Genomic DNA, 21798 nt, shown 5'->3' with positions numbered 1-21798 from the left:
TGTGAATGCATGCAACATATGAATTGAGTATGAAATGTAATTGTAGGTTTAGTATTGTACCTTTCTCAAGCACCACATCGACCCCATCTCATGGGTCTATTGACGTCATTGTGGACGAAAGGAAATTTTGGGTAGGGTGCTACGTTAATGAGTGGCCGACCTATCGGGAAGCGCTCGTACGACCAAAACTGAAGAAGCAATGGGCAACCAACAAAGATGGGCTCCATCGAGTTTACCTTACAGCAGCCCGTGCAAAGCCCCCTATAGGTCGCCGCCAATATAGCCGAACCCCAGCTGTACTGTGGAACCTCGTCAAGCAGGGCCTCCTCTATAGCTCTCGCATAAGGAAGGAGGTGCTTAGGCACCAAGTTCCCCTGGGACGTGCAAAACATGATCCACCCAAAGAGCCACAATAAGTACGCCTCCAAGTGCCTCGCAACTATGGCGTCAGCGGCGTCAACTCTCATGTAATCGGCCTGCACAACCATACAAGTTACTTCACACATTCACAAACCGTAGCGATAATGAAATGAAAAGATAGGTAAATAAGTACTCACACTGAACTACATGAGCCACTCCTTCGTGGGTTCGTGTGTGCAGCTGAAGGTGCGGTACGGGTCGGCTCGATCATTCCGCAGAATATGGGCAAACAGGTCCAGAAGCTCCTCACGACAGCTAACTGGCACGTCCTCTGTGCCAACGGCCCTGCCGGCACAAGGAAGTCCAAGCAGGAGAGACATGTCCTGAAGTGTCGAGGCCATCTCGCACAAGGAAGTCCAAGCAGGAGCGACACGTCCTGAAGTGTCGAGGCCATCTCACCCACTATGAGGTGGAACATGTGAGTCTCTGGCCGCCAACGGTAAAGAAGAGCTGCTAGGAGTGACATGTCGAAGTGGAAACGTGTCGCCCTATCCTCGCGCTTCACTCCTGCGTCCATCATGTCTCCCTCAACTAACCTCGTTAGCGGGAGGAGCCCCGCAGCGTGTAACCTGTACCATGGATAGCATTTATTATTTAAAAGAACACAATATTTTAGGCCTTGAAATTGAGTAAACTAAGTAAAATGTACCTCAAAATCCACCGAGTGCCGATCAGCACGTCAGCAAGACACATGCGCGAAGCATGCCGAGGTTAGCACCCCGTACAGCTGACATGAACGACCTGTGACGGTATCCACGCAAGGGTCGAGCAACTCAGGGGTCTCATACCTCTCTCCAGGCTTCTCCACCATACCTACAACACGCATAATATTAGTACATGACGAATGAAATATATACGGCTGACATGGAGATGAAATAATAAAATTTACAACACATATCAGTTATTTGAAATACTACATAAATGAAATACAATTTACAAGACATGAGATAATTGAAATACAACATAAATGAAATATTACAGGATATAGAATTATTAAAATGTCTTACTATTACAACTTAGATTTCATTCCACAATCTAAGAATTATAAGAGTCTCTCGACATAGAACAAACATGATGAATTACATTACATATGACTACGTTGATGAAACGTAGGAGTTCATAAATATACAACACACATTACTACTGTTGCATACATTAATCACAGAAGCCCGTCATTGTTTCTACATGCATGACGACCCCGACCATGTGCTGGAGCATTTGCGTCACCTGTTGATGGTCCAGCTTGGTTACTCCCACCTCCATATGTCATTACAAGGTAGTTCTTGTACATGTGACCTGTTTCATGGCACTACGAGCAAAGGCGGACATCAAGACCAGTTTCAGATTGATCCATGTCGTTCCGGATGCGTCTGCTCTTGCGTCGCCCAACCCCTTGGAATATTTCTGGATCAGGGTCAGGAATGTAACAGACTGCATTACCAGGATTATTTATGAAGTTTCCAAGTCAACGATATCCATAAACCTCGTTCCTCCAAGTGGCCCATATAATTTCCTTTAGGAAGTAATGTGGTATGAACCGACGAGGTTGAAGTCTTCCTACCTCAAGGCATGCAACAATGACATGGGTGCAAGGCCTGTGAAGCAGTCTTAGCTTCTGGCATGAGCAAACACATCCTTCATTGCTAGGGATGCACTCCTGTGTGTGCTTCTCGCGCCTCCCTCGTAATCGACCTTTGTCCATGCAAACAACCTCATACAACCGTTCAACGGCACCTACTTTAGTAACATGATGCTTACGAGCCTTTTTAATCACCTGCTCCATGTACTCTGTCATCTTGTATCCATAAATTTTGTTACTATCTATCATTGAGTTATTGGCCACCGCGTGCCGTTCCCTGAAGTACTTCATGGTGTGGTATAAAAAGAATTCCACGATACCAACTAGGGGCAGTCCCCTAACACCACGCAGGACCCAACTGTACACCTCAGCTAGGTTTGTAGTCATTATACCCCACCTAGCACCTGCCTCGACATACAGTAATGCCCACTTTTCCTTCGACTCATGCTCAATCCACTGTGAGAATGTCTTAATGGAACTACCCCGTCTTTGCCTGACATTTGGACCATCCAATCCGACGTCCTCTAGAGACACAGGGTGGTCGGCCTCGCTATTTACCGGCATCTTAGCTAGCTCTTCGGATTGTTTCTTTGTAAGCTCATCAAGTTTCTTCCAAAGTAGATTGAATTTCCTCTCCTGATTCTAGGTACATAGTTGTTTAAACATTTTCATAAAGGTCTTGTTTTTGAATTGGCTATGAAAGTTTGCCCCATATGCCTCATGCACCACCTACTCTTCAAGTCCGACTACTACGTCGTCCTGCGACGTTCCACACTGCCATTTTGTAGGTCTTAGATTGCTTGTAGAATGCCTTTATGCCAATCATGAATTATACAAGCGCCCTCCATGTCCTTGACAATCATCTGCTTAACCCTCTCCAGGAACCAATACCAACTATCTCCAGACTCTTTCTCCACAAAGGCGATTGCCAGCGGCAACACCTGGTTGTTACCGTCGGACCCAATAACTGTCAAGATTGTGCCTTTATACCTTCCAGTCAAAAACGTGTCATCAATGCAAATGACTGGGCGATATTGCTAAAAAGACTCAATGCAAGGACCCAAGGCCAAGAATGACCGCCGCAGAACCTGTTTGCTTGGAATCTGAGCACAGGGATAGGCTTTCAAGTCGTAGTAGCTTTCAGGATTTCTCTGGCATATGGTGTGCAGCAGGGAAGGGAGGTTATCATACGATGCTTCGTATGTACCCCACTTCATCTCTAACACCTTTTGCTTGGCTCAGTAAGCTTTGTGGTAGCTGATCTTGTACTTGAACTTCTCCTCTATGGCACAAATAATCGACTTGGGCTCATAGCTAGGATTCTCCACTATTTGAGGATACATGTATTGAGCAACAAAATCAACAGTGAGGTTGCGGTGTTGTGCTTGTAATTCATCTAGCAAGCATTGGTGCTCCACCACTCTAGTTACCTCTCAGTAATCCTTACAGTTCCCATTGTATGCGTACACCCTAAACGGGCAATTGCTTTTGACACAACACACATCATACACTGTCGGGTTGCTCTTCACCACCCTGAACTGTCGTTGCAAAGATAAAGTCGACCATCACTTCACAGCTGCCTTCACCTCATCCTCACTAGTGTACAAAGTACCAACACAAACATCATTCTCCCTATACTCCCAAGGGATATTTTCCCCTTCATTGACGTTAGGTTGGAATGGTCATAACTTGACTAGTTCCGTGGGACAGGATTAGCATCATCCTCATCCGACGAGTCATCATCCATGGCACGAAGCTCCTCTTCTCCTTCCCTCTCTACCTGCTCAACTAATCCAGGGATGTCTTCCCCCTCATCAGCCTCGCCATTTAGCTCACAGGGTGCCTCTTCATCCTCTACATCTCCTTCTTCTACCCCATCTTCATTATCTTATTCAGTTTGCGCATCGGTAATCTCCATACCTTCCTCGCCTCTAACTTCCCCACCTCTAACTTCTTCTTGCAAATGACTGCTAGACCCAATCTTCTGCAACACTTCAATAAACAATATCAGCGGTAAACCGCACTGAGTACAAGCATTTTCATAGGCCCTCTAGTTATGGGTTTCTTCAAGCGGCATCAACTCCCAAAACATTATGTCGTTTCGAAACCTCACTACAGCCCTAACAGACAGCTCAACTTGATCTCTATCAAGATTGAAAGCTTTAAATAGCCAGTTGCATATTGATGCCCAAGTCCTCTCTTGCTCTTGGTAATTGTTTGCATAACAACTAAAATTCAGACAAACTACCTCTTTTGAACCATATCTAACCTCCCCCGGATCATAGAACACTTGGAAAAAGAAACTTTTCGATATGCCTGTCATTATACACGACATGAACGGATATTATTACTACATGTTTTTAATTTAACTAACTCCAACAATACCTACATTTCAACAACTATACAAAGATCTAACTCGTGTATTGTCAATAATAACAATTTTAGAGTTATCTAAATATATCAACAAATTAATTTTACTTTACCCTGTCAATATGCACAAAATGAACAAAGATCATTACTAAATATTACTAAATTTAACTAACCCTAATCACACTTATGTTCCGAAAAACTATATCAAGATATGCACGACATGAACAAAAATTTCTAAATGTAATAATTTCAACTAACCCCAAAAACAACTACATTCTGAATAACTATATAAAATATAACTCGTGCATTGCCAATAATATTCATCTTAAATTTATCTAAATAGATCAACAAACTAATTTTACTATAACCAAAATAACTAAGCTAAATCTACTATACCGACAAACCTATATTTTTCTATGTCTCGTATGAACACCTACATTTCATTTAATACTTAACACTACACCATTTATATAGCATATCAACTACTACATCTACCAACTACGAGTTAAGCTAAACTGGAAGATTTCAAAAATTACTTCAAGCGAAGTGAAGATCCGAGCTTCGATCTCCAACCTACTCCCCTCCCTCTCTTCTCCCCTCCTCTCCTCTCCTTCCTCCCTTTCTTTCTCTTCTCCTCCCTCCCTTTCTTCCTCTTCTCTCCCGGTTCCTCTCCTCCCTCCCTTTCTCTCTGGTTCTTGCGTCCGAATGAGCAGCGCACGCTCGGCCCCGGCCGCTCCGCTCGTTTTAAAGGGCAGGCCAGCTACCGCCAAATCAGGCGACGATAACATCCTGCTCCCGCCATTTGAATCAGCGGCGCCCTATTACCGCCGCCTGATCCGGCGGAAATCGGATACCGCCATCCTATCCGGCGGTAGCTCCGTGGCCCCACTCGCGCCAGCAAACCGTGTGCTGCCTGCCAAATCAGACGGCGGTAAGCTGATTCTACTGCTGACGTGGCGCACGCGGACAGCTGCCGCCGTTTCATCCGGCGGTAACTTCTCTTATCAACCGGCGGTAGCCATTTGATCCAACGGTAAGGATCCATTTCTACAAATTTCTGGATCGACTATTTATTCCTCCAAATTCGTAATAGAAAAAATATATTTATTCCTTCAAATTCGTAATAGCAAAAATATAAAATAAAAAAAATCCGTGACCCCGCGCGCGAGCTGCGCGACTGCCCATCCCACCCAACCCATCCTCGTGACGGAATTAGTCTCAGGAAACGCCTTTCATATGCCAACACAAGAGCGTGAGTACAAAAGAAACACAAGAGCGTGAGTACAAAAGAACAGGGACAGCATGAGTAAGCTCTCGTACCGGCATTTATGATTGCCCGCCCGTGCATCCAGCAGCACGTAACAGATCTGGCTTCTGCGTGCATCGGGCATCGCCATGATACCAGGCACGACTGTACGCAGAATACCGACACAGAGAGGTGATGACGGCGGATCCAAGGTAAGCCTCTTCGTTCTGTAGTCACGCTCAAGCGTCGGTCGCGGCCTCGCGGGCAAGCAGGGCGCCAGACGGCCTGAGTCACCAGCGTCGTCAGAGAAGCAGATCATGTCTATTCCCTGTCTTCCGGCAGGAGCTAGTGTGATATGCGAATGGGAATGTCCCGGAAGAACGGGGTAGATCCGTGTCACATCGAATATTTAGAGACTAGTTAGAAGAATTAAATATAAGTTAATTATAAAACTAATTACACATATGGAGGTTAAATGCAAGACGAATCTAGTAAGTCTAATTAATCCATCATGAACACATGGTTACTGTAGCAGCACATTGTGGACTAATTAGTTTAATAGATTCGTCTCGTCATTTAGCCTCTATCTGTGCAATAGATTTTATAAATAGTCGTCCTAATTAGTATCTAAATATTTAATGTGATAGGAACTAAAGTTTAGGATGGATCCAAACACCACCAATTTTCGAGGCAACAGTGGAGTTCCTTGGATGTGCTCGGGGATATCTAGAGAGAGGCTGTGGGACACTGTCGGCAGTAGAATTACTTTACCCAAACTCTGACCAGGCTACATGCATGTACTGTACCCGTTTCTTATTCGCAGATATACTGCTTTTTTTCTCTTTGTTTTCTGCACGAAACAATTACTGTACTATACTACTATATTTTTTAAGATAGATTTTCTGGTAGTATCAATGAACCTGACACGAGGCTCAAATTACTGTTACAAAAGTAAGTAACTTGCATGGTGATTCCGGAATCACTAGGTTAACACTCAAACAGCATCCGGCCACCGTCATGCACGCATCAATGCATGGCGCGCGCGCGCTAGATTCCAACAAGAACCGGGGCCTTTGATCCCTCCTCTCATATCATGTGACGCTGCCTGCCAGGTGGGTCCTACGCCTTTATTTGGGGGGCGCCCTGGCCCCGCCGCTCAGTGCCACTTTTGGACGAGGCGGACACGTCGCGGTCACGGGAGCTCGCGTGCAGACTGCAGAGGGGAATAGACGCACCGTGGGTCGCGCAGCGTCCTGTCTCTGCGGGTGCCATGAATCTTTTGGAATTCGGAATGGCTCGCCCGGGTGCGTGATTTGCCCGAGCTCGGAAAACATTTCATGGTTTACGAGATGAGTCACACAGGAGGAAGAAGCAATCGTACAGCAATGCTGTCGCTGCTGAGAGACAATCTACAGTGCTCGTGGACCCCCTGTGATCAGCCTTTTGTTATGCTAGTTCATATTCGTGCTGGAAACGAATGTGATTTCTTGACAAGAAGCGTTAGACAAAGCCCAGGAAACAAGTATCCAAAACACCCGAAACAAAAACTGCATGTCATTCGACAATGTGCATGTGAGTATAGTCCGGCGCCTGCAGGGGTTTCTTTAATTCTAAGACCGTGGTCACAGGCTCTCTGCAGATCGATCCTTATCTAGGCCGTAGAGGAGCTCTCGCAATTTTTACCATCCGGACACGGCGGGATACACGGATCAGCAGCCTGCCCATCAACCCCAGTCCAGGCCCCCCAGCTACAGGCTACGTACGTCCACGACCGGCACCAACCAACCCAACGAGACACCGACCAGTCCGCCGCGCCACCCACCTCGTCAGACACCGGCACAGACCGCGGGCACGGTGAGACGGCTAGAGGCTGTTTGATACATGGGGGTTAAAGTTCAGTATTGTAATATATTCGGACGAGCTAATTAGGAGGATTAAATATGAGCTAATTATAAAACTAATTGCAGAACCTCTAAGCTAATTCGCGAGACGAATCTATTAAATCTAATTAATCCATCATTAGCAAATGGTTGCTGTAACACCACATTGTCAAATTATGGACTAATTAGACTTAGGGGGTGTTTGGGAGACAGGGGCTAAACTTCAGCCTCTGTCACATTGAACACTAATTAGGAGTATTAAACATAGGCTAATTACAAAACTAATTGCACAACCCCTAGGCTAAATCGCGAGACGAATCTATTAAGCCTAATTAGTCCATGATTTGATAATGTGGTGCTACAGTAACCATTCGCTAATGATGGATTAATTAGGCTTAATAGATTCGTCTCGCGATTTAGCCTAGGGGTTCTGCTATTAGTTTTGTAATTAGCTCATGTCTAATCCTCCTAATTAGCATCCGAACATCCAATGTGACAGGGCTAAAGTTTAGCCCCTGATATCCAAACACCCCCTTAATAGATTCGTCTCACGAATCAATCTCCATCTATGTAATTAGTTTTGTAATTATATTATATTTAATATTCTAATTAAGGTCTAAACATCTGATGTCACCGGACTAAAGTTCAGCCCCGAAGCCAAATTTTTCGGTTTTTCACGGCCGCGCATCGTCATCCCGCTCCAGAGGGCTCACCAGTCGGCCACACCACATCAAGCCGGCACGGCGAGTACTTTGTTTACGGCTTCCCACGCCGCGCTAAAGCGGAAGCACCCGCACCTGCACGCGGCCGCTACGGACAACCGAGACCCAAAAACCCGCAGCAGGCCTCACGGGCGCCCACCAGGACACTCTCACTGCCCGCCCCCGCACCACTCCCTGCTCCCCCCGATACTACGGGCAGCCGCGCACCGCTCTCCCCGGACGGCCGCCATGGCGGAGGTGGCGGCGCGGCGCGCCGTCGCCGTTGGCGTCCCAGCGGGGGGCGGCGAGGAGGCGAACCTGGGCGCCGCGGCGGCGGCGGCAATGCCGGGGCGCGGGGAGGTGGACACGTCGTCGCCGTTCCAGTCCGTGCGCCAGGCCCTCGACCTGTTCGGCGGCGGGGCCGCCGCCGTCTCCCAGTGGCGGCACCCGCAGGCGCCGCCGCCCGTCCAGCTCCGCCCAGAGGTCAGTCGATCGGGCTTCGGACCGCGCCGCTCCCTTATACTACCTTTTTTGCTAGCGGTTAGTTTATGCAAAGCGCCGCAGTGGACTTTCGCTTTCCAAAGCGGCAGCCGCAGGGTGGCGGCCGGCGTGCTCGGTTGCTACCGCACTGCTTTCTCCACTGCTCCTTTTTTTTCCATTTCTTCATCAATTTAATTTGAGATCGGCCGTGTCTCTACCTCTACTACGGATTTGAAGGGAGTAACAATTTGTGACGCGAGGGGGGATTCTTTCCAATTCGCGATGCTCCGATGTCGTTCCGGCTGCTGATGTTAGTGTTTTTTTTTTTTTGCTTTTAATTTGTGGGGAGGGCATGCATACGCCCACCCCATCCCTTTCGGCGAAGTTGGTTGGTGTCATGGTGTGTGGGCGATTGTGACGTGACATCGTGGGGACTTGGTATCAATCTGGAGCGGGAAGGAACCAAATGCATCATGGCATTTACTACTGGCTACTAGTAAGCTGATGGCCTCTTCGGCCCGGCATTGGCGAGGAATAAAAGTCCACTATTAGATCTTGTCATCTTGATGCTGTTGGGTTATGAATTATGAGCAGTCCGCTGTTATCAGCCTCTCACTTTGCCTGTCCACAACCTGTATCCTGGAACAGATGAGATAGGGTGGAGCAGAACAGTATGTAAAGGGTTAACTGACTAGCAAGGGTGAATTGCTAGAGTTCATTGCGGTTGAAATAATTTGGCTAGCGTGAATAACCTGCTTGTGTTTAAGTTCTACTATATGGTGACACATCACTGTTTTCTTAACTCTACTTAAAAGATGGCTGTGTTTTTTTATTGACATGTTTGCAAGACACAAAGCTGGTTCGTTTCGTCCAATATACTTTTAAGCCATATACAGCTCTTATTAATGCCTTCCCCCAAATTAGCTTGCCCTCAAGACATGGCTAATTTGCTTGGGGTCCAGGTTTGTCACAACCTGGAGAAAGTTATGCTTTTAACCTCTGAGTCGAGGAGAGAAAACTAGTAAACTATTGGGCATTATTTCAAAAGGTATGGAAAGAATACTATTAAAGTATTAATGTATCATCTGATACAGGTACTAGAGTGGAAGTGCTTAAACCAGAGTACAGGAGGTGATGCCGACAAAATTTTGGCATTAGGCAAACATATGAGGCATCCAAGGATAATAATCTTAGATAGGACATGGAGGGGCACTGATGCATTATTAGCTGGTCTCTCTGGATGTAATGTGAGAACCAGAATGCGATTGAACAGTCCTCTTTTCGTGTTTTCAAAGTATTTCAGTGTGCGCTTTGTTGATGTTTTTTCTCCCAAGTATGCTTTCTTATGAATTGCGTGGTGAGGAACGGAGGAGTGATGGTTGTAATTCCTGGTTGTCATTGTTGCAAGTTTATTGTCTTGCCCCTTTGCTGTTTGGTTGGCTGTTGACTGCAACATCCTTCAGAATATATAAGGAGGTTTCTTGAACATGTTTCTTCAAAGAAAGTGTTCTCTCTCTCTGCATTTTTCTGTTCTTTGTAAACAAATCTGTATTCTTACTCTGTTCACGGACGCCATTTCTTTCAGGAGGAAGAACTTATGAAAGTTGAGGAACAAACAGTGAAGCTGGAGATGGAACTTTTTGTTAAGGAAAAAGAAACATTTAAGGTCTTGAAAGAACTACAGGAAACAAAGCAGGTTATTGATGGCTTGAAAGTACAAATAGAGAAGGAAACCACTGACAGCACAAATTCTGCAGAAGGTCATACTGATATGGAGAAGGTACATCCACTTCCTGCTATCGAACAAAAATCCATGAGACATACTGAGCCACCAATCCAGAGCACAAAAGGTACACAGTCCCCACTATCCACATTGATCAAGCTTAACCAGGCAAAAGCATTTCTTAACACGGATACTGTCAACATGTTAAAGAGCCAAATGGAGAAGGAAAAAGGTTCACTTGAAAAAACCCGTGAAAAGTTACAATTGAACCTAGGGAAGGCTTCATCATTAGAAGCAGACCTGACCAAAACCGTTGCACAGCTGCAAGCAGTAAAAGCTCCACAGCCTGTCCTTGAGCCTTCTGAAATCTGGCTGCAGATGAAGCACTTGAATTCAGAGAAAGCAAAACACAGGAAGGTGTCGGATGATTTGAAGAATGAGATTTGTGAATTAACAGCTGCGATCGAACACACAAATTCTAAGACGAAGACCCTGCAGTTCAGGATCATCATGGCTGAGAAATTGAAGGAAGCTTCGCAACGTGGAGAAGCTATTGCTCTAGCAGAGATGAAAAACCTGAGCAACGGGCAGGACCTGAACGCTACTACATCCGATGTCACACTCTCTGCTGAGGAGCACTCTATGTTTGTGCTCAAAGCACAAGAAGCGGACAGCACCTCTAGGAAGAAAATTGACGCAGCAATGCAAGAGCTAGATCAGGCAAACCAGTGTAAGCTAGAACTCCTGGAAAGAGTAGAGGAGGCAATGGCGGCTGTCGAAACAAGCCGGAAGGCTCTAGAGGAAGCCCAGAAGAGGGAAGAATCTGCAAACAAGGCAAAGCTAGCAGCTGAAGAGACACTCCGAAAACTGCGGTCAGATCAAATAATGCAGAACTGGCGCCCGATCAACAACAATTCCATGAAATTCAAGAACACGGCAATGACACCCCGGCGAGCAGGCTCTGGGATATACGACGTGAACGGCCTGAGCCTGGTGACCACCGGACCGAAGAACATGAAGACGGTGTCCATCGGACAGATCCTGAGCATGAAGCTGGACCGCGAGCTTGAAGTCGCAAAGACCACGAACGCGAGGAAGAAGGTCTCGCTCGGGCAGATCCTGAGCCAGAAGTACGAGGTGTTCTCCCCGTTGAGGATAGACCAGGACGGCGCTTCTCGCAAGCAGTTCCAGCCCAGGAGGAAGAAGATGGGTTTCGTTGTGTACGCGCTGCTCCTTGCGAAGAAGAGGCATCGGAAGAGGCAGGCTGCCTCCTGCACTCATGGCGGCTTCAGCTAGCTTGTTTTGTTGGCCCAGTACTCAGTAGTACTACACTTGTAGTTTATATAATTTAAGAGCTCAGAATAATTGCCACCAGCTGTGTAATTAGCTAGAATCTACGAACAAAGTTGGTATTTTTTAGCAGCTACTCCCTGTTCCGGCCACAACTTTTGATGTTGGAGGGTCAGTGCCAGGTAGAGACATGTAAAGTGTTTCATGGTGTGACCGGAGACATGTAAAGTGTTTCATGGTGTGACCGGAGAGTACATGTACATTACATTCCTGGAACTACACGTAGATTTGCCGCCGTGCAGCGTGCTCCCACAGGATCAGCACGTCGACTGTTGGTGACGTTGTGGCTTCCCGTGGACCTTGATCATGCGTGTGCGTGGCCCGCGGCCCCTGGGAGGGTTGCTGCCGTTGGCTGCGCTGCAGCCTACACCGCGAGACCGGGGACCTGATCAGCTGCGACCGTGATGGTGCCCCTCGACCGTTGAAGCAATGATAGGCCGTAGTCTCTCTCATGCGACAGCGCTCTCTGCCTCTCTGCACGGCTTCTCTTTCTGAATCCTGATTCTCCCGTGCCGGTGACGGGCGTTCTGCTTCCACCAGGGTCCTGGCCACCCGGCATAGATGTGACAGCACATCACTGGGCAAGCGAATCGCGAGGCGTCGTGCGCGGTGGACCCACAGGCCGCCTCGTCGACAAACATCCATCAGAAGTAAAACACACAAGCGGCGGCGGAGGGCGTGGCGCCGGCGCCGCACAACGAGGGGAATGCGGTGCGGGGCTGTCCGCAGCCGCTGCGGCGCCGAACGCAACCAGGCCGAACAAATTAATGGGCCAAATGTTACCAGTACTCGCCCTAACAGGCCCGCATGTCATAGCCCAAGCCCATAGAAACAGGCCTCTCTACGTTTTTGTTTAACCACGCGACCCAGGGGAGCCAACGAGTCCACCGCCCGCGTACCGGAGCGCGCGAAAACCACCTCTTCCCGCCACACCGCGGGCAAACTCCCGCCAAAACGCGCCCCCTTCGTCCCAGCTTTACCCCCAAATCTAAACCCCACCCGCCACGCCGCCGCCCCCATTCCCGCGCCCCGTTCCCCCTCCTCTCGCTCCCTCCATCCCTTCCGGCCTCGCGCTCCGTCTCCGAAGCGGCAGGCAGCCATGGACGTCAACGAGGAGGCCATGGCGGCGCACAAGCGCGCCTTCCTCGACTTCCTCGACCAAGACGTAAGCCCCCTCGCCGTCCCTAGCGCGGTCGCCGCCGCCGCCGGTTCGCCGGGTTCTCGGCTGACGTTCTCTCTTCCCTCCGCAGGTCGGGAAGGGGGTGTACATGCAGGCGGTCCGCGACATGGTCCAGAACAAGCGCCACCGGCTCATCATCGGCATGGACGATCTCCGCAACCACAACCTCGACCTCGCCCGCAGGTGCCTGCCGCCGCCTTGCCTTTCCTGCCCGCTCGTTTGTTCCCGATCTCCTGTCGGGTTTGTTCTTGGTTGATGCGGTCTCCCCTTGCGTGTGAATAGGGTGATACGGAGCCCCGGGGAGTACATGCAGCCGGCGTCGGACGCGGTGTCGGAGGTGGCCAGGAATCTGGATCCCAAGTTCTTGAAAGAAGGGGAGCGCGTGATGGTGGGCTTCTCGGGGCCGTTCGGCTTCCACAGGGTCACGCCCAGGGATCTCATGTCCTCTTTCATCGGGACCATGGTCTGCGTCGAGGGAATCGTTACCAAATGTAATGGCTCCCTCTCCCTTTCAGAAAACAACTGCATTTCCGTTGTTATGGCTCTTGTTCGAATCAAACTGCTTGTTGGGTGCATTTCGTTGTTGTGGCACTAAATTGTGGTCAAGTTCTCTTGAAGTTCCAACTCAACTCTAGCATTCTTCTTGCTGTGGAGACAAGTTCTGTGTTAATTCAATTAGTACATTTGTGGTATAGGAAAACTACAAAACAAAATGGGTAAGAATTGTCCTTGTTAGCTCTGTAGTAGTAAAAGCTGAACATGAATGGTAATGTCAGAATGATCTGAGACCCTTGATTTTGTAATTGAACTTTAGCATTGGATTTGCGTTAGGTCATCACTTATGTTGTGCATATACGGCATACTAATTTGATGCAAACTTCCGTTCTATCAAAATGTTACTTTGTGCCAGCAATTTGCCAATACATAAGCATGTATAGATTCAAGAGAGTTCTGGTGAAGAACTTACACACCTGAGTGCTAATATTTTTTTCTCCTGAAAAACAGGCTCGTTGGTAAGGCCAAAAGTTGTTAAGAGTGTTCACTTCTGCCCTGTGACCGGGGCCTTTCTCTCGCGGGAATACAGGGACATCTCTTCTTTTGTAGGCTTGCCTACTGGCTCTGTTTATCCAACAAGGGTATGATCTTACTATTTGCTCTTGCAATTCCATTCAATGAGCCCCATTTGTTATTGTTGTAATGCTGCTAAATTTTGGATGCTTAGGATGACAATGGTAATTTATTGGTCACCGAGTATGGAATGTGTGAATACAAGGATCACCAGACATTGTCTATGCAAGAAGTGCCAGAAAATTCTGCACCTGGACAGCTCCCAAGAACTGTCGATGTTATTGTGGAAGATGATCTTGTAGATTGTTGCAAACCAGGTGACCGTGTCTCAATTGTTGGTGTATACAAGGCTCTTCCAGGGAAAAGCAAGGGAAGTGTTAGTGGTGTGTTCAGGTTAGTTCAGCTGCTACCCCCACAAAACCTGACATCAATTTACCTATTTCTATTGTTTTATTTATTTATTTTTGTCTGTTTCTTAAGTATGATGTGGTTTTGTATTACTATATGCCTGTAGAACTGTCCTTATCGGGAATAACGTGTCACTTCTTAACAAAGAGGCAAATGCACCTGTCTATACTCGGGAAGATCTGAAGCGGATGAAAGAAATATCAAGGAGAAATGACACCTTTGACTTGCTGGGAAACTCACTTGCCCCATCCATATATGGTCATCTATGGATAAAGAAGGCAGTAGTACTATTGATGCTCGGTGGTGTTGAGAAGAATCTGAAAAATGGAACTCACTTGAGAGGGTTAGTGTTACTTCAGGTCATTGCTGATATATCATTTCACTGAGTGCAATTTGTTTGCTTATATCTATATTTCTTTGGCATGCAGAGATATAAACATGATGATGGTGGGAGATCCTTCAGTTGCCAAGTCCCAGCTCCTGAGAGCTGTCATGAACATTGCCCCTTTGGCTATCTCAACAACTGGTAGGGGGTCATCTGGTGTTGGTTTGACTGCTGCTGTGACTTCTGATCAAGAGACAGGTAAATCTTTCGACTCTACTTACTGTGTTTCTGTGCAGATTCCTGTAAAAGGCATTGATTGAATTCCTATTTCAGGGGAAAGAAGGCTTGAGGCTGGTGCCATGGTTCTCGCTGATCGTGGCGTTGTCTGTATTGATGAGTTTGATAAAATGAATGATCAAGACCGAGTTGCTATCCATGAAGTTATGGAGCAGCAAACTGTAACCATTGCAAAGGCAGGAATACATGCCTCGCTGAATGCGAGATGTAGTGTAATTGCTGCAGCAAATCCAATATATGGAACCGTAAGCTCTTAACATTTCTTTCCCTTGTTCCATAAGCATGTTCCACCTGTTTGATTGTTGTTTCTGACAAAAATTCCTGGTTGTATGACAGTACGATCGCTCATTGACGCCAACAAAGAACATTGGGCTTCCGGATTCACTGCTCTCCCGTTTTGATTTGCTTTTTATTGTTCTTGATCAAATGGATCCTGAAATTGATCGGCAAATTTCGGAACATGTTGCGCGAATGCATAGATATTGCACCGATGATGGAGGTAACTTCGTTGTTGTACAGTCACAATAGATTTTTTTCTCAGATCTTCAATTCTTTTCATTTGCTTAACAAAAAAACAAACTTGTAAACTGCAGGAGCAAGGTCCCTTGATAAACAAGGATATACTGAAGAAGATGATGGTGATGCTAATGCAGGCATTTTTGTTAAATATGATAGAATGCTCCATGGTCAGGATAGAAGAAGAGGCAAGAAAGCCAAGCAGGACAGGCTAACTGTCAAATTTCTGAAGAAATATATTCATTATGCAAAGAACCTTATACAACCGAAGCTCACTGATGAGGTAACATTTCCAACCCTGGTTATGGAGCTCTAGAAAGTAGAAAGGATGGGCATTAACATTACATGTTTTTCTCATCCCATGGTGAGTCTGCTGCGTGCACAATTGGATGTGTTGAGATTTGTGTGTCATGAGACAACATTCTCATGGACAATGTGGATCTCAGTTCACAACCGTACATATAACGACAGTGCATATGTGTACCTCACCTTTGGGTGAAAAAAGTGTCATGAGTACAAAAGTTTCCATTATAATGTGGCCTTGTGGGGGCTGCTGCCTTTTCATATCTTCAAGAGTGCATTCATTGACTTATTACCCATTCTTCAAGAAAGAATCACTTTTCTTACATAAAAGAAAGCTCTTGCTTCGGATATGTTGTTGAAATTCTTCTACTATTGCAGGCATCTGATCATATTGCAACTTCATATGCTGAGCTAAGGGATGGTAGTGCAAATGCAAAGGTTTGATTCGAGCATGTCTACCTGCTGCCATGTTAATGCTATATGTTTATAGTTCTCACTTGCTCACCCATGTGTTTTACAGTCTGGTGGTGGTACACTTCCAATTACGGCAAGGACATTGGAAACCATAATTCGTCTGTCTACTGCTCATGCCAAGATGAAATTGAGACATGAGGTAGTTTATTTATACAATGTTATCCAAGCCTACCCACATCAACAATGCTCTTGAGAAAGCACAGTTCCTATTTCTTTGCTCACAATTTTCCTGAAACTTGACCAAGAAGTCGAGCGATTTGTCCATTCTACAGATGGATTGATTTTCTCTTTGTTTAGAAGGATAGCTAAGTGATTTGTTCTTGTTAAAATCTGACTATGGCAACCATGTCTTGTGTTACAGGTTCTGAAATCTGATGTTGAGGCTGCATTGCAAGTTCTAAATTTTGCAATATACCATAAGGAATTGACTGAGATGGAAGAGCGTGAACAGAGAGAAATGGAGATGAAACAGCAAGCTGATCATGACACAGGTGTAAATGATGGCACTGCAGATGGGCATGGAAGGTGATTTTACTAGCTTTATCCATATAGTGCTCATTTGTCTCGGTTTTTTAATAACTAAGTAGCTCATTTACGGGTGTGCCCATCTGTGCCTTTGTTCCCTTTTAGTTTTTACCTTCTATATCCATTCAGCTTTCTATAAAAAGTTTAATTCTTCATCTAAAAAGATATCTATTCTTCACAGCTCTGGAAATGATCCAATGGATGTCGATGTAGGAAATGCATCAAATGATCAGGATGTTCCTACAGAGAGGTTACTACATAACAAAATCTTCAAACCAGATTCCTTAGCTTTGTTTTTGTGTGTTTATGGCTGATCCTTTTCTTCCCTTGATTTTGCATGATCTGCAGAATTGAAGCATTTGAAGCAATTCTGGGTCAACATGTGTTGGCAAACCATGTAGATCAAATGTCAATTAATGATATCGAGCAGACAGTTAATAAAGAGTCAGCTGCACCTTACACCAGACGTCAAGTAGAATTCATCTTGGAGGTATGAAAAAACCTGTTCTGTTTAAGGATTGTCATGTAATGGCTAAGCGTGTTGGGTTGTATTAAAATTTATTTTCCTTGTGCTTTCAGAGGATGCAAGATGCAAACCGGATAATGATACGAGATGGCATAGTTCGGATCATATAACCACCAAGATTGTTTAACAGTGAACCTGCAGATCAAGCTGTGTCATTGTGACCTAGTTGTGTAAAACTTATCCAGATTGTCTGGATCCAGGCATCCAGCTGATGCTCTGCATCTGTAACCAGCTACTTGTTGAAGTATTTGTTTCTTAATGTTTATCACCAAGGATTGAGATGATCATTGGTTCCCTAGGTACTTTTAGTTCATGTAATGTAATGTACCATTTATCTGACCTAGTAATATTTAGTACATGATCATGGTTGGTCGTCTTTTGGGTTAACTTGCAACTTGCAGTCATCTGGATGGAGCTGCTTCTGGTTTGTTGGATGCAGAAAATAGCTACTAGTTCAGATTCTGTACTGGGTTGGAAATGTAAGATTGCATTGCATTGTCAGCAATGAGTGGTAAATAGGGAATCCTGAAATTTATCAAATAGTTTGGCAAATTCTGAAATCCATTTACAGTAAAAGGAAATTAGGTTGCTATCAAACATGATTTTGCTTGAAACGGCTGAAATTCAACGAAATCTTCAGTACGGCTTCCTTTTTGCTAATTTGCTGTACTACAAGCATGGATGGAGTAATGAGCGGTGAGCGACTAGAGATGCTTATGGGCTAAAGTTAGAATTAGTTTGAGGGTCTTCCTGCTCATAATAAGTTAATGGCTGGCATCAATGAAAATACCAAACACTGAGTCTTACAAAAATGAAAAGCATCAACCATATTATTACCCTGTCTAACCATTTTTTCTCACAGTATTCATATTTGAAAAGACAACACTTCTGTACATGCAGGATTTACAATGTTAAACAAAAAAAGGGTAACCGTAGGGCCTGCATTTCCACTAACAGTGCAAATCTATGCAAGTTTTTACAGTTAAATACCAATCTAGAAAAACATATTAATATGTCAAGATGCAGTAGCAAACTTGGCTATCGCCTTTTCTTAGGATCATGGCGGCGATGGTGAGAAAGGCATTTGCAATTGCAACTCTGTACTACTGATGTATTACTGGTGTAGTGGAAATGGCGGCAGTGGTGGGCAGTTGCAGCTGCTGCTGCCCTGCATGTCTAAGAATACATGACTGCTGCTGATCACCTTGCCATGTCCACACAATATCCTTGAGTGATGGCCTAATGCCATCTTTCATCAGCTTCTGGTACTCCAATGTGTCACCATTAGTCTTCTTCAACCCAACCAATACAAAAGAAGGAGCAATCTCAAATATCTCCGCATCCAGCTCAAGAATACCGTTTCTTCCTTCCTTGGTTGTGGCCAATTTCAACACTCCATCTTTCTTTGTAACTTTGAGCTTCAAACGCCTGGCCAGTTCCTTCAGCTTCCCAAAGACAGCTCCTGCTGACTGCTCGGAAGTAAACCGTGCTTCCCTTTGGCTGTATTTTTCATCAAACATACAGGAAAGATCAAATCCTGTGGAGAGGGAAATGATGTTGAATGCATTCAAGTTCGTCAGCCTCAATGACCCTTGATTTCTCTCAGAACGCCATCAGTTAAGCCAGAGGTGGTAGCTTCTGTACAAATCTTGTTGACTATTTCAGTTTTCAGCACTGCCAACCCAACGGGCTTCCGGTACCAAGCACTTCTCTTTATCATTGAGATGGGCATTCTAGTATTAGGATCTGGATCAAGGATTCCATAAAGGAGCTCCTTCAGTGCCGCGGAAAAATAACGAGGGCATCTGTACTCAGCTTTTGAAATTTTCTTATACATCTCTATGAGATTTCTATCATGGAAAGGGAGATAACTAGCCACAAGCACAAACAGAATCACACCACAAGACCAGACATCTGCCTTTGCGCCACTGTAGCCTTTCCTGCTGAGCACTTCAGGAGCAACATAAGCCGGAGTACCACATGCTGTGTGGAGCATTCCATCTTGTCTCTTTGACTCAGCTAAGGCACTTAAACCAAAATCACAGACCTTGAGGGTTTCATTCTCATCCAGTAGCAGGTTCTCAGGCTTCAAGTCACAATGAGTCCACAGCACTAATCAACTGTTGAAAATACTTCCTTGCAGCCTCCTCGGTAAGCTTTCCCTTTTCTATTTTTTTGAAAAGCTCACCGCCTTTAGCATACTCAAGAACAAAATAAATCCTGTTCTTTGTAGCCATTACCTCAAAGAGCTGCAGAATGTTTGGATGTCTAACCAATCTCATTATCGAGATCTCCCTCTTTATCTGATCCATGAGACCAGTCTTCATAATCTTGTCCTTATGGATCATTTTTATGGCAACGGTCTGACCCGTAGCAAGATTGACCTTCACAAAGGTCCCTTGTCCTAACAATCTCCCAATTTCATATCGTTCCATTAGAACACTCCTCTCTTTCATTATGTAAGCACGTGAATAAACCTTACAGCCTCTAAAATTTGCTGGTGACACTGAGAGAAAAACTAACCACCGTCACCAAGCCACGGTCAAATATGACACGAGCCCCACACCCTCATCAAAGCTCAACAAAATTGATTCAGCTGAAAAGGGAGTGGTCTTGTTGATTTTAGATGGCAGCTTCTTGCAATACAACATCATGATTCTGCATTCCTAGGTGAACTGCTTGAACTGTCACGAGCAAAATGGTATCTGAAAATCAGCACATCGGTTCACAGCTCATGGATAAGGCAAATGGAGCATACAAATGGTACAGAACAGACAAGGAAATAAAATCCAGCTGACAAGGGAAGAATTCCACTTAAGATACCAGAGTACATAGGTTTTCCCCCATTCATTTTCAAGGATGTTGTTTGCGTCATATTAATATTTGAGGAAGTAGCAAGGAATACTGTATTGCATATATATAATATAACATGACCAATCCCGGAGCAATAGTGGCTGCAAATCCTACAAGTAGCGCGAAATTAAACTGACCCTGAGGTCACCAACGATTCGAAAATGCTTTGCTTTGCGAGGAGATTAAACCAACAGTTTGTCCGAGCCTAATAGAAGTCCTAATCCGCATCAGGTCCAATCTTACGGGGGCACAGCATCACAATCCACAGGCCAATGAAAAACGCATTTCGCACCTGATGAGGAGTCGCAGCTGAACGAAGAGGGGGGCAGAGGCGCCATGGCAGTCGAAGGCAACCTCGTGCCCTACACATTTCGCCGCGGCGGCAAGGGGCGGAGGCCGGCTCGCTCGCTTCGCCCGTCAGTTGTACCCGTCGCCGGCAGCAATCCACAGCCCACAAGAAGCGGCGGCAGGGCCGCGGGGAGCGCGGCGATCTGGGGACGGTGGGCAGATGGCCTTTTCCGCGGCGGGTCCCTCCAGTTTTAGGGAAATTTTCTGGGGATCCGCGCGAGCGCAGCAGAGGGATGATGGTCCTGGCCGAGGTGCTCGTGCTCCATGCAGGGAGTTGGAGAGCATGCTCGGCGCCGCGGCGCCGTCGCGTGGGAGATAGATATTTCGTCGTCGCGTGGGAGATTTTTTTTTCTAGAAAAGTTAGTGGGAGATATTTCGTCCCACCCACCGAGAGCAACCAGCGATGCCTCCCAAATCAAAGCCGTAAAATCAAATGGATTCTCTCTAATTTTTTTATTTTTAAGGTCACAAAAATATTTTCAACTCTCTAGCGATAGTTCTTATGGATAGAGGGCTTCTCGTGAACCCTCCTAGGAATGGAGGATGGAGCCGAAAATTTGAAAATCTTCCTATAATGAGGAGCCAAATAGAAGGTCTGCTAGAGTGTGTTTTTTGACTTACCCCCTAAAATTGGAGTAGGTGGGTATTCAAAGGATTTGCTGAAGTTGCTATGAGAGCTCTCGGGTGATCGGGTCCATCGGCCCCACGGGCCCAAAAATAATGTCCAGGCCAGTGCTCTTCTATTTCTTTAAAAGGTTTGTTATTAGAATACTATTCCTACTTGACCCTGAACGTTATGGTGCAAGAAACATTCTTTGTTGGGAAGTAAGGGCGCATAAATAGCCATATCTTATATTGTTACATGTCTACCGGAAGATGGTTAAGCAATTGAACTATAAAGCCCAGCAAAATCCAGGTTCATATTTCTGTTCCAAAATCATCGAGGCCCAATTGATGATGGCACGTTCGACATTTTCAACGGATAAAAAATATTGACCAATATTTTTCGAAAAAGTTGAACCTATATTTTTCAAAAAATGTTGAGCAACATTTTTCAAAAAATGTTGAACCTTAACATTTCTCAAAAAATCTTGAAAAAGTTGAACCAACATTTTAAAAAAAATTGGTCCAACATTTTTTTAAAAAAATTGTTTCAACATTTTTTTCCGCAACCTTCTTCTCTGGCTCCCGCGGCCGGCGAGCCCACGCGTGGGGGCTGGCGAGGC

General features: G+C 45.7%; 2 protein-coding genes and 1 pseudogene across 2 annotated transcripts; 2 read left to right on the top strand and 1 right to left on the bottom strand.

The window, feature by feature from the left end:
- Window positions 1-8290: 8290 nt before the first annotated feature.
- Window positions 8291-11968, top strand: LOC117850891 (WEB family protein At2g38370). Its single transcript, XM_034732776.2, has 2 exons — window positions 8291-8679; window positions 10262-11968. The coding sequence occupies exons 1-2, from the start codon at window positions 8446-8448 to the stop codon at window positions 11693-11695; spliced, it is 1668 nt and encodes a 555-aa protein (XP_034588667.1). The 5' UTR covers window positions 8291-8445; the 3' UTR covers window positions 11696-11968.
- Window positions 11969-12747: 779 nt separating this feature from the next.
- On the top strand, window positions 12748-17758 carry LOC117848716 (DNA replication licensing factor MCM3 homolog 2). The gene is made up of 16 exons (XM_034730238.2): window positions 12748-12914; window positions 13000-13112; window positions 13212-13420; window positions 13935-14065; window positions 14152-14390; window positions 14512-14748; window positions 14834-14988; window positions 15064-15272; window positions 15364-15526; window positions 15621-15826; window positions 16225-16284; window positions 16367-16459; window positions 16682-16845; window positions 17027-17095; window positions 17194-17335; window positions 17425-17758. The coding sequence occupies exons 1-16, from the start codon at window positions 12849-12851 to the stop codon at window positions 17479-17481; spliced, it is 2313 nt and encodes a 770-aa protein (XP_034586129.1). The 5' UTR covers window positions 12748-12848; the 3' UTR covers window positions 17482-17758.
- Window positions 17759-18174: 416 nt separating this feature from the next.
- Window positions 18175-20911, bottom strand: LOC117848717 (CBL-interacting protein kinase 28-like; annotated as a pseudogene).
- Window positions 20912-21798: the final 887 nt, after the last annotated feature.

Source organism: Setaria viridis, chromosome 3, assembly GCF_005286985.2.
Source record: "Setaria viridis chromosome 3, Setaria_viridis_v4.0, whole genome shotgun sequence".
NCBI lineage: Eukaryota > Viridiplantae > Streptophyta > Magnoliopsida > Poales > Poaceae > Setaria > Setaria viridis.
This window is presented reverse-complemented; position numbering and strand designations above follow the sequence as displayed.

What these genes read in the sequence shown, in the direction of transcription:
- LOC117848716 (XM_034730238.2), top strand. Translation starts at nt 12,849, where the DNA reads ATGGACGTCAACGAGGAGGCCATGGCGGCGCACAAGCGCGCCTTCCTC. An exon ending in AACCTCGACCTCGCCCGCAG is followed by an intron (nt 13,113 to 13,211) that starts GTGCCTGCCGCC and finishes GCGTGTGAATAG; the next exon opens with GGTGATACGGAGCCCCGGGG. An exon ending in ATGGTAGTGCAAATGCAAAG is followed by an intron (nt 16,285 to 16,366) that starts GTTTGATTCGAG and finishes TGTGTTTTACAG; the next exon opens with TCTGGTGGTGGTACACTTCC.
- LOC117850891 (XM_034732776.2), top strand. Translation starts at nt 8,446, where the DNA reads ATGGCGGAGGTGGCGGCGCGGCGCGCCGTCGCCGTTGGCGTCCCAGCG. An exon ending in CCGTCCAGCTCCGCCCAGAG is followed by an intron (nt 8,680 to 10,261) that starts GTCAGTCGATCG and finishes CATTTCTTTCAG; the next exon opens with GAGGAAGAACTTATGAAAGT.